At 40.5% G+C, this 12270-nt stretch overlaps 2 protein-coding genes across 3 annotated transcripts; one reads left to right on the top strand and one right to left on the bottom strand.

Moving 5' to 3' along the window:
- Positions 1-3731: 3731 nt before the first annotated feature.
- Positions 3732-6857, bottom strand: mettl18 (methyltransferase 18, RPL3 N3-histidine). The gene is made up of 2 exons (XM_078787223.1): positions 6490-6857; positions 3732-5755 (listed from the first exon to the last, which is right to left on the bottom strand). The coding sequence occupies exons 1-2, from the start codon at positions 6562-6564 to the stop codon at positions 4826-4828; spliced, it is 1005 nt and encodes a 334-aa protein (XP_078643349.1). The 5' UTR covers positions 6565-6857; the 3' UTR covers positions 3732-4825.
- Positions 6858-6864: 7 nt separating this feature from the next.
- Positions 6865-11930, top strand: zdhhc16a (zDHHC palmitoyltransferase 16a). Of its 2 annotated transcripts, XM_058058055.2 has the most exons (11): positions 6873-7052; positions 7735-7994; positions 8965-9159; positions 9254-9342; positions 9992-10020; positions 10101-10234; positions 10394-10477; positions 10578-10663; positions 11161-11284; positions 11362-11432; positions 11510-11930. In XM_058058055.2, the coding sequence occupies exons 2-11, from the start codon at positions 7755-7757 to the stop codon at positions 11610-11612; spliced, it is 1155 nt and encodes a 384-aa protein (XP_057914038.1). In that variant the 5' UTR covers positions 6873-7052; positions 7735-7754; the 3' UTR covers positions 11613-11930. The 2 variants fall into 2 exon arrangements, with proteins under 2 accessions (XP_057914037.1, XP_057914038.1); XM_058058054.2 differs by lacking the exon at positions 10394-10477 and having other exon boundaries at positions 6865-7052.
- Positions 11931-12270: the final 340 nt, after the last annotated feature.

Here is a 12270-nt window from a genome sequence, read left to right as displayed (position 1 = left end):
CGGTGTAGGAAGTTTGTGTCATGCCACAAGAACTGAGCCCATAGATGACACCTGAAGATCCCACCATCTATGGAATTCAGTTCTCATAGTAGAACACATATAATAAATGTATGTATGTACATACAGTACTCAGTGCTACTTTAAAAATACATTTGACCAGACCCAAATCAGTAATTTGCTTATTCCCAGGACCCAAACCCACAGAAATATACAGTATAATGAATTCCCACAACATCAACATACACTGCACATAAACTAATGAAAAATAACATGGAAGACATTAATTTATTACAACAAACATGGAAACTGACCAATAAAAGTTGGGCCCAAGGCTAAGTTTGAGAAGCCCTGATAAAAAAAAGTACATGACAGTAAAAAATACATTTATGAATAAACATCCACACCTAGAGGATTACTCTATCTGCATAACAATCAGTGGACAGCACTTACTTTTAATGTACAAAATGTAGTTGTAATGGTGTAAATATACGTAGTTAATTTATACAGTTTTAACTTTGTTGTCAACATCCTCATTTTGATGAAGTTGCCACCTGATTGGTTAGTGAGGTTAGTGAAAGCAAAAACAAACCTTTACAGAAGGAATGGTTACTTTTTTAGCCGATTAAGGATTTTGTGAGGCTGTTCTCTTCATTTACTCCAGGAAATGCTTCACTACCACTGAAATGACAGTCACTGCCTGCTAGGCTGATGCAAGCATTGATAGCACTCTGGTCCCTGCATGATGTGACTCATCCGTTACAGGCACCGCATTCTCAGGAAAAACAGCTCACTGAATACAACAAGGAAGTTTTAAAGTCACAAACAATGGCAGTGGTTTCACCTTCCTCTTTGGAAAGTCATTCAGTGGATTGACAGCAGAGTGAGATCATCCTTGTGATAAGGTTTATTTAATTTGAAACATACGTGCAACGTAGAACAATTGAGGAAAGGCCACACCTGCTCATGTTTAGGAAACAACATTATTCCAACCAACTACCTCCATAAAGATCTTCTATAAATACATTGTAATAAAGTTCAAGTAACTACGCCAGAATAATAACAGAATAATCCAATGTAAATGTGTTTAATAAGCTTCCCCGAATTTTAAAAATGACTGAGTCCAGTTGTACCCCTTAATACTTGCCTCACGTCTCTCCAGATCAAGTTAATCTCCACTAGTAGCCGGCAACTTGAAAACAATTCCAGTGCTCTCCAAAATGAATGAACACAATTTAAGCCATCTCTTTGCTTCCCGGTGTAAAATACAGCACACAGTCTTGACATCCTGCTCTGACCTTAAATACCAGCATCACCCGGCTTCCCTCCCTCCCTCCCTCCCTCCCTCCCTCCCTCATCGCAATCGGTTATTCATGCACTCCCTCCGTTCCGTAAGCCTGACAGTCACTTCCCAGTAAGAAGGAAACAGTGGGAGTCAACACAACGCCCCCACACAGTGAATCAACACAAAATAGTTTCAGAGGAAAACCATCTGACTGGCCCCGCCCCCTTGTTCTCATAAAGTAAAGAAAGGGGAAAGGCTGTATCTGTGGGAGTCAGGAATTCCCCCGTAGCTTCACGTACGTACGTACAGCTGTTGGATGACAAGACGATGACACACAAAAACTGGGTTTGGTGATCTGAAAGATAAATAATCAATAGAAGACATTTTTGAATTGATAGCCGGTCATTGTGGGCGTTAAATATCCCGTCACGATTGAGCTTGAGTTTTTGTAACAAGTAGAGATGAGCATAGTCATCGAATTCTGTGGTTCGTTCCGAATTGATTGTTGATGAATCATGTCTTTTTGGGGCAAATTGGATTGCACTCTTTGGCTGAAACCAGGAGAGGCGCTGCTGATTCGGTCTCAGCTACTTTTCTGATGGATGACATACCAACAGCACTATTTACGTAATATTTGAAGCCGTTGATTCATGAACCGATTACATCAAATAACTAACTTGAATTCAACAATGTTTCTGGCCTCAATAATCCAAAATGGAGCCAAAGAAAGCTGCAACTGCCACAATTTGTTAAAGAAGGTGTGAAAAATTATTAAATTCAAGAAATAAAGTTAGGCGGCACGGTGGTCGAGTGGTTAGTGCGCAGACCTCACAGCTAGGAGACCAAGGTTCAATTCCACCATCCGCCATCTCTGTGTGGAGTTTGCATGTTCTCCCTGTGCATGCGTGGGTTTTCTCCGAGTACTCCGGTTTCCTCCCACATTCCAAAAACATGCTAGGTTAATTGGCGACTCCAAATTGTCCATAGGTACTGTCGCCCGAAGACAGCTGGGATAGGCTCCAGCACCCCCCGCGACCCTCGTGAGGAAAAAGCGGTAGAAAATGAATGAATGAATGAAAGAAATAAAGTTAGTTCATGAATCAGCGGATGGCATATAGCAAGCTACCGAGCGAACTAGTTAGCCTCCAATGTATTAGTTCCAAACTTATAGTATTTTAAATGGAGTGAGGTAGAAAGACAAACTAAGAAACCAAAGATTAACCATTTCCACATGGAATGGGAGAGCTTTTTTTTCCACTGACTAGAAACGTGTAGCATACCAACAAGAGTTCCAAAAATTCTCAGTGACGACATCCCATTTAAATTTGCATAATGTGGGAAATTGTCTGTGTTCAGATAATTAGAGTAGATTGGACCGTGACAATCGTCTGAACGTGAAAGTTTCAGGTGTCTGTCATTTTCAGGGCACCCTTACACACAGCTGTTGTCCCACTTCAGATAGTAGAAATGTGCTTTTGTGTTGTTTATACAGAACAGGAACAGGGAAACAAGGCGCTTTTTAATTCAAGTCATCTTTGTTAGGCGACAGGTCACAAAATGCTGACTCACATGGACACAGGTGAGGCAGATTATGAAGTCTAAAAAAAATATCGTCATCCCTTTAAACAAGACCAGACCTGATACATATTTTTTTCACAAAAGGCGCTAACAGATGACTTCACTGCATTTCCTGGATGTCTATTTTCCAGGATGTATACCGACATCAGCATGTGTCACATCAAGTGGTTGTTATACAAGCCACACCCAGGAATGGGGAAATTAGTATTTTATTTTTCCACTGAAGGAGCAAACAATGAAAAGCCCCAGAATTAAGCATGTGGACTATTTTTTTTTTTTTTTGGAATTAGACCCCACTGAGCCCCACCACTGACGTACCGTGACGCCCGAATCCACTTTCAAGCTACATCCTCGAGCAGGCGGGATAAGTTGCAATTGACATTTTGTGTTGGACTTCAGAAACAAGCCTCGCTTTCATGCCACTGTTTGAACACGGGGGAAATCACTGGCAAAGGTCACTGAGCCCATTTCCTTTCTTTCCTCCTGGTGTGGCTAAATAGACCTGGAACAGCCCCCTTTCAACTGGTCCTCTTACTGGAAGATGTCTATGTAGGAAGTGTGTGGGTGTGTTGTGGGGGGGTGGAACATTGACTTTGGGATGAGACATCATCTCAGCGCACCCACAATTACTAATATTAGTATTAATTATATTATTATTAGTTCTAACTGGGCATGTAAACCATAAACTGATGTGACTAGTTAGACAAGCGAGAGATGTGGCAGCATCGGTCCATAAAAAAACAGCCATAAATCCTTAAGATTAATCGATTGTAGAGACATGTACTGGGTACATACTCTGTAGATTAGCATGATTGGTAATGGTAATGGTTTTATTTCATTTGAACATGCATCAGATTACAATTGAATGCATCACATAATCAGTTCACAGTTCCACATGTCCAAAAGGAGTAGGAAGAAGCAAAGCTTATTAAATCCTACCCCTATCTGGTACTTTTACAATCAGTAACTGTTACATTTGTTCACTTCCTGCTTTCCATAATACAGTTTGTTTTTTTTGTTTTTTTTTATAATGTACTTCGTACCGAAGTACGAGGTGATATGACCATACAATGACATAATGTGTACCATACTAAGTGTCAATATAGTGATATGTATAGCACATCATGACTGGTTCAAGACTCTTCATCCTTGTATTTAGCAAACATCAACTGCTTGTATTGTTTCATGAATTGGCTCATCGTTGTGCATTGTTTGAGGTCTTTATTCAATCCATTCCATAGTTTGATTCCACATACTGAAATGCTATGGCTTTTTAACATAGTCCTAGCATATAAGTGTTTCAAATGTAGTTCTTCCCTGAGATCATATTTCTCCTCTCTTGTAGAGAAGTATTGGATGACATTTTTAGGTAATTGGTTATTTTTAGCCTTATGCATTATTTTAGCTGTTTGAAGATTAACTATATCAGCAAGTTTAAGTATTTGTGATTTCAGAAATAAGGAGTTAGTATTGAAGTCAAGAATGGAGCTCTATTTTTAATAGTTATACTGAAGGTAACAAATAATAATAATAAAACACTACTTCCTATTAATGTGCCTTCTGGTGCTGCATGGTTTTTCGCAAGTTACACTGATAGTCAGTAGAAACTTTGAGACCATATTTTCAAAATCATTTTGATTTTGAAGCCCTGAACTGGATTTTTCTCATATGAATCATTTCTTTAGGATATTGGCATACAGAAACAGACATAATGCATACAACTAGTGGTACCTGCTTCATAACCAATGTGTTGGATGTGTGTCCTAACATGGTCTTCTGATAGATAATCTCAGGTTTTATCAACTAATTACCTGAAAGAAGTGCAGTATAATGAAATCTGTGCTAATTCCTTCACACATTAGCAGACCATCTGACAAATAAGGCTGACTTTAATATTCCAAGGTGAACTCACATCAAGTTATTATTCACACAGATGCAGTTGACACTACAAGAGCGCTTAGAGGACTAGTCTGATTCTTTTTTAAAACGCAGGACTACGACATGTCTTTGAAGTCCATCTTCACCATCCCACAGGTGATCCAGAGAGAAAACCCCCCTTTCCAACACAAAAGTCTCAAACAGGTGCAGGCCACCTCCCACTCCGAAGTAGTGGGCCTTTGTGGCCAGGTACACCACTCCGTGCGCTGCCAACAGTTTGTGGAGGGCGTCGTGAAGCGCTGGGTAATAAGCAGTGTTGTATATTGTCTCTGAGGTCAGTATAATGTCATATTTCAATTGCGTCTCCTGATTTGAGGCCAAAGTAAGAAATGTGCGCCAGTCACCAGAATAAAATTTACACCTGGATAGTAACGGGTGCTGGGATGCGGCATCTAAAGCTCTTCTTTTAGGGGGTAGGCTGCCATCTTTTGTGTTTAATTTACAGTCTTCTTCCTTCTCTAGTGTTGCCTCGCCCTCCCCTTTACTGTCATCATCATGGCAGTTTAGAATGACGTTTGACACTGTAAGCTGCTCAATGACTGTACTGTTGTAGTCTTGGAAGTGGACTTGCCTGGCTCCTCTTTTCAAAGACAATATCCCCAAGAGCCCGGCCCCGCAGCCCAAATCCAAGACCACCTTATCGCCGAATGTCTCCCCTTCCCTGTCGATCACCTCCAGAAGGTCATACGTGCACTCCCAGACCTTCAGCCCTCCCTCGTACACTCCAGAGATGAGGTCAGACCTCTGCTCGGCCGTGCGGTAAAGAACGTTCTCCACGTCCTCCCTCTCTGAGACAGTCTTCTCGAAAATAGTTTCATTGAGGTAGTGAAGCGGAGGGAGAGCGCCAACGGAAACTGTTTCATAGACGGCGTCGTCGAGAAGGTTCTGAGGGTCAGAGGGTGGGAAGTGCTCTTTGGCTTCTTTCACTGGCTCTGCCGGGCTGTCACGTTCCTCCGACTGAAAAAAACACAGGAAATGTATATTGGTTCAGTTATTCGTTGTGAATCAGCAACTTTTCCACTTGCAGCTTGTACTCGCAGGTAATTGGCTCATGACATATGAGCTGAACATTAATATTTCAGAAGATAAAAACAGAAGTAGAATTAAATGTCAGTAATTCCCTAGGTTAATAATTAAATGTTCCACCGGTGGTAGTATCACAGTTTGAATCTGATCTAAGTCAGGGTTGTCCAGGGGCCGGATACAGAAAAACGGAAAGGTGAGGTGGGCTACTTTGATACATTTTATACATTAAAAAAAAAATCCAATCCACTGTAGGTCAATATATGCTAAAATATCGGAATAAAACATAGAAATCTTAAATTATAGTACATTATAATCTCTCATTAAATATTTTCTTTTTAGAATATGCAAAGGCCCAATAAAAACAAGCACCCAGTCACACCGGAGTCTTGTTGACTGTGAAAGGAGGCCCTCTAGTGGGTGACTGTTGAATGTCTGAATAATTCTGTGTGATTGTGAACGTCAACATTCTTTTTTCAACTATTTAGAAAGTTTGTTTGAATGGAGACTTCCTTTCCGATCGGATTACTGTTGACAGGAATAAGTTATTTTAATTTTAACCCGAACACAACATTAACTAAACCGCGTCTTGACATTGCACACTGTAGAAAACAAATAATATATTATGAGGATTCTGATGACAACAAACAAGTGCTGTTATTACTCACAGGTTTTGCAGCACATTCAGTCTTGTTGCTGAGCGACGTATTTCCATCGACGGTGAAATTAAAACAAAACGACATATTACTGGTAAAGTTGTACGAGTTACACCCGACCACAAACGGTATTAGCTAGATGCACATGCCAAGCTAAAGTGGCACGGCGCCTCGTGCCGTCAGAGTAAAACTCAAATTCCCAGAATTCATAGAAATGAAACCGCCAAAACTGATCTCGACGTATGTGACACTATTAATCGATGTCTTAAATGGCTAGTCAAAGCATGTACAACTGTACGAAGTTCGAACTGTGACATGTAACATTTAACATTGTGCTGAAATAATGTGACCAACACTTCCGGACTAAAGACCATGATGCTTTTCGCGGCACTCATGCGCGCATGCGCTCTCGACTAAAGGCTCAAGCGCTGGAGCTCAACTGTCACACAAGCTGACCCTTTTTTTCTTGCCTTCGACTCATCTCTCAATATATGAATATAATCAGTTTTTCATCGACCTTCTGGAAAAATGTCGAGTAGGTGGTGTATTTCAGCAAGTTTGTCATTCACCAGAAAGTGAGTATATCATTTACGCGACTATTATACGCAGCATTTTAAAACATAATGACATGGATCAAGAATGGATTTAGAGGACGTCTGTTGTATGCATTGTGGTATCCACAATGACGTGTAATGGCTTTATAGGACTTGAGACAAGCTAATACCTTCCAATTGTCATTGTTGTTGACTCTATCACTGTCTTAAGATGCACAACCGGTGTTAAAAGTCAGCCACCTTCCATTTAAGCACATAAAAGACTCCACCCTGCTGGAATGCTGGAAAACATAATTGTTATACATTTGTGCTTATGCCATATTTATTAGCGACTGTCCAATAGACTCATTTCAACGACGTCCAGATGTTGCGCCAAAATCCAAAAAAATGAAGCATGCTTTTGTAAATCCTGTCAATATGCATGACTGCTGCAGCAGTTATTCTGTTGCCCACGAACAAGCTGATGTGTAATTGACTTGATAATCAGGTTTCTTAGTTTTAAGGAGGTACCTCTTGCTTTTCTTAGCACTGTTGGCGTATACAAGTATTTTCAAGAGGTTTTTAAGCTGTGAGAGATTAGTTGAGATCCCCTTTATGTGAGTGGCTGTAATGGTCCAACATGTTGTCAACAAGGCGGTTTATTTCAGACAACTCAGTCTCAAAGCTGTCAAGTGATTTTGTAAACCGTTTTTCTCTCATCTAGGTGATTGCTACAAGTGCAGGATGCGGTGGTGGTGGTGTCCCGGTTCCCTTGTGCACCTGTTACGATGCATACTATTGCGCTCATGTTCCAGGAGAAGAAGATGCCGGTTGCCTTTGTGGTTCACTAAAAGGCAGGCCTACTTGAAACTAATGCTGCAGTCTCTTTTCTATAACTCCCTCACGGACTCAGATGTGGTTTTTGATTCACTGTTTGAACCAATGTTTTGGACTGTGGACTACTTGACGCGTTGGTTTGGTATGGTAAGTATGTGCATGCTCGATTTACCGTAATTACTGATGTATAAGCTGCTACTTTTTTTTTTTTTTTAACAACTGTACGGCTAATTTAGGGCCATGTTCGAATACTGTGTTACTCTGGAGTTAGTGAAGAAACAGTAGCTCTTTCTTTGACAGGAGTCAATCACAAGCTTTAGCCGAACTCACAGCGACCTTGTCAACCCATTGGAAATCGCAGAAGGCAATCACTCAATATAACAGTCTGACTTGCGGTATCATTTTGAAAATAAAGCTAATATCATCACACAGCAACACTAAAAAGGTAGGTAAGAAATATACAAGACAAGTACCAATACGAGTCCACTAAAAGGAGACTCCCTCTGGTGGACACAGGCAGCTAAATAAATCATTGCAGTGCCCTGGCTAATTCTAAACCCGTATTGGCACTTGTCTTTTATATTTTTTACCTACCTTTAAAATAAGACATTTTAGACAGAAATAATATAATATAGACTCACTTATTAGCATTGACAGCAGTGACTTTACTGCCGCTGTTTTTGGCTAGGGAGAAACTAACAATGCACTTCAAACACATTATTAACAAGCAGAGAACACATGCAGTGAACATTAACATAGGGCACACACAACAAATGACAGGGATCATGAGTGCCTTTTATATGTATTTTTGTTAATTTAGTATTTTTTTATGCTTTTAAATGCTAATTTAGGCCCTCCAAAACACACTCACTGCATTAAGGAGCTCCATTGGTGACAGGATGATACATCTAAAGTGTGTGAATGAGAGATATTGCATGTCTTTCCTTTCTGTAGCTGGCATACACAGGCAGGTACATTATTATGGGGATGAAAATGAACAGTCGAGGAAACTTGCATTACGTTCTCCACCACCAAAAGCTGTCCAGTGAGATACACTGTTAGAGCTTCCAGCCATATGTATCTACCCGAAACTCACTGTTGTGTTTTTGTTTATAAGGTGTTTGTTTTCCTGGTGGTACTACTGACCAGCTCTATCCTGGTGATAGCTTATGTGGTCCTCCTGCCACTCGTTCTCAACACATATTCCCCACCCTGGATCGCTTGGCACCTTTGTTACGGACACTGGAACCTAATCATGATTGCGTTTCATTACTACAAAGCCACCAAGACCTCCCCGGGATACCCCCCTGTTGTAAGACACTCTTTTCTGTCAACTTCAGTCACTACCCTAACTGTAATTGTGTACTGTAATGCAATGCTTTTTGAATATGCTGGATTTCTTTCAGGAAAAAAATGACATCCCTTTTGTATCAGTCTGCAAAAAATGTGTCACTCCCAAACCAGCTAGAACACATCACTGTGGTATCTGCAACAGGTAAGTCTATGTCATTGCAAGTGTCCTAATAATACCGCTAGATTAAATGTCCTAATAAGTGTAATCGTGCCAGCACTGTCAAAATATGTCATAATTAAAAATGATTTGCTAATTTCGGCCCTTTGTATTGAATAGTTGACTCAGCTACACACAATAACCCACAAAAGCTTTCTAGATCTTCCAAATTCTCCACCTATTTGATTTCCCGTTTTGATTACATTTTACTAAAAAGAAATGTATCCATTGTAAAAATGACGGGCGGCACAGCGGTCGAGTGGTTAGCGTGCAGACCTCACAGCTAGGAGACCAGGGTTCAATTCCACCCTTGCCCATCTCTGTTTGGAGTTTGCATGTTCTCCCTGTGCATGCGTGGGTTTTCTCCGGGTACTCCGGTTTCCTCCCACATTCCAAAAACATGCTAGGTTAATTAGCGACTCCAAATTGTCCATAGGTATGAATGTGAGTGTGAATGGTTGTTTGTCTATATGTGCCCTGTGATTGGCTGGCGACCAGTCCAGGGTGTACCCCGCCTCTTGCCCGAAGACAGCTGGGATAGGCTCCAGCACCCCTGTGACCCTTGTGAGGAAAAGCGGTAGAAAATGAATGAATGAATGCTACCTTAACTCTTTTCTTTGTTGTTTTTGCACAGGTGCATCCTAAAAATGGACCATCACTGTCGTATCCTTTTTGTCAAAGCAATTCATGTTCAAAGTAGCGCTGGAAATATTGTTATTTTTCCCTTAATGTATTCCAATTAGCCTGGTTGAATAACTGTGTAGGACATTTCAACCACCGTTATTTCTTCTCCTTCTGCCTCTTCATGACCTTGGGCTGTTTGTACTGCAGCATCAGCGGCAGAAACCTCTTCATAGATGCTTATAATGCCCTGGAGGTGAGATGATCTAACTCATATGCACAGCCTTTTTGCTTGGAGCTTGTGCCCTTGTTTCCTGTAATTGTTGCTGTCTTTTTCTGTGGGGTCAGCAAATTGAATGTCTCCTTGTTTATGTCTTTTAACACTCTGGTCGTTGTTTGGGGGCTGCTGCTTTAGCGCTTTAAGCATTTGGAAATGGAAAAACCAGGGATACCTGTAACAGGCATGGGACCTCTTATAGGGCTTCTTCCCACTGGTCAGGTACTAACTAAAAAGTATTTACTAGTATTTCTATCTGTCAGTTTATCACTACCTCATCTAATGTTTATTCTTCTTTATATGTATATGTATGTGTGTGCAGACAGACTATGTGACTCCTGCGCCTCCGTACACCTTTAAGGAAAGGATGATAAATAAGAGCATCATCTACATGTGGGTGCTCACCAGGTAATATTCTTCAAATATTTTCATGTGGTCATCCCACAGTTGACCATGAGCCACAGTGAAACACTGCAAGGAAACATAGTGTAGTCTTGTCTTATCTGTCATCAAAATAAACCATTTCCTTCTCTCTTTGTTTAAGTACACAGGCCTTCATAGTTTTCAATATTTCCTGACAAAGCACACCATGCTGGAATAAAACTCCCATATGTAAACAGCTTTGTTCGATGAACCTAACCTGAATATAGTTGTGCCAAAAAAGCTTTGGCTTCAATAACTTTGCATAAGAAAATGTTGCAGGTGTCTGTACTGAAGACGACAGAGATGACGTTTCACTATTGTTTTTTTTTCAGTACATCCTCAAAAACAGCAGAGCGCTCCTGTCTCATACAGTAGAGGATCTTTGACAAGCATAAACCTATTGCTTGTGTTTTGATTTATGTCTTTATGACTTCATTTGTGAATACAAAGGTAGTGACTCAGAATGTGTTGTGTTCCTTCAGCACAGTGGCAGTAGCCCTGGGAGCGCTGACCACGTGGCATGCACTGCTCATATCCAGAGGTGAAACCAGCATAGAAAAACACACCAACTCCAAAGAAAAGCATCGAATGGCAAAAATGGGACAAGTGAGTGGTTAAAAGATTGTTTAAATAAATTGCATAATCGTGGTATTAGGTCCTTTCTCCTCTCTGCATTGTATAAGGTGTACAAAAACCCATTTGACTATGGCAGGCTGCATAACTGGAAAGTCTTCTTTGGCGTGGAGAAGAAAAGGTGTGTTTCTGCAGTGTTTTGTGTACTATGTGCCTATGACAAACTGACATCTGTTACCATGTAACCTTTGTTTCCAGTCACTGGGTAACACGTGTCCTGCTCCCCTCCGGGCACTCCCCGCTTGGCGATGGCTTGACATGGGATGTCTTCCCCTTAAAGAAGGACCCAATGCCTGTATGATGGGCAACATACAGACCTTTGAAACTTATCAAGCTGCTCCTGGCCAGGCTCTTTTCAAAATGAATTCCCGATGGAACTCAAGAAATTGGGTGGTATCGACCTCCAATACCTCACAAACATTCTGCTCAGACTTGCAGAGTTGGATATTTTATCAGCCACTGATGGAATTGAAACAAATAATTGAAGGATGTTATCTCCTCTTTCAACCCCAGCTAATACTAGATAGAATGACACATAATAAAATGTTATTTATATGGATTTTTTTTATCTGTTTAAGTTAATAAACCTTGTTTATATAACCTCACATTGTGTCAATTACACAAATGATACATTTTCACATGTTCTTCTTTGCAACAATGAGCGATATACCTGCCTGCATAACTGCATTTTTGTCTGAGTGCTGGATCACAACATCTCATGTGTTACGTCACAGAGATGTTTGTGCAGACAGACCACACACACATGCTGTCTGGGATTAATTCAGATTTGATCTTCATTGGAATACACTCACACTGCATCAGTGGTAGATACAGTATAAGAAGTGTTTGAATAGTATTATTGATCAATTGGGGCAAATAAACTGTGTTTGCTTGATAAATCAATGCACCACAAACATAGGATATAATTAACTAAATTATTAATAATTTCATATTCTTGA

The sequence above is a fragment of the Doryrhamphus excisus genome, linkage group LG20, assembly GCF_037039965.1.
Source record: "Doryrhamphus excisus strain RoL-2023G ecotype Guam linkage group LG20, RoL_Dexc_Guam_v1.1, whole genome shotgun sequence".
Lineage (NCBI taxonomy): Eukaryota > Metazoa > Chordata > Actinopteri > Syngnathiformes > Syngnathidae > Doryrhamphus > Doryrhamphus excisus.
Note: the sequence above shows the minus strand (reverse complement) of the source record. Positions and strands in the feature narration are given on the sequence as shown.

What these genes read in the sequence shown, in the direction of transcription:
- mettl18 (XM_078787223.1), bottom strand. Translation starts at nt 6,564, where the DNA reads ATGTCGTTTTGTTTTAATTTCACCGTCGATGGAAATACGTCGCTCAGC. An exon ending in CTGAATGTGCTGCAAAACCT is followed by an intron (nt 5,756 to 6,489) that starts GTGAGTAATAAC and finishes TGTTTTTTTCAG; the next exon opens with TCGGAGGAACGTGACAGCCC.
- zdhhc16a (XM_058058055.2), top strand. Translation starts at nt 7,755, where the DNA reads ATGCGGTGGTGGTGGTGTCCCGGTTCCCTTGTGCACCTGTTACGATGC. An exon ending in ATGCTTATAATGCCCTGGAG is followed by an intron (nt 10,235 to 10,393) that starts GTGAGATGATCT and finishes CTGCTGCTTTAG; the next exon opens with CGCTTTAAGCATTTGGAAAT. An exon ending in TTTGGCGTGGAGAAGAAAAG is followed by an intron (nt 11,433 to 11,509) that starts GTGTGTTTCTGC and finishes CTTTGTTTCCAG; the next exon opens with TCACTGGGTAACACGTGTCC.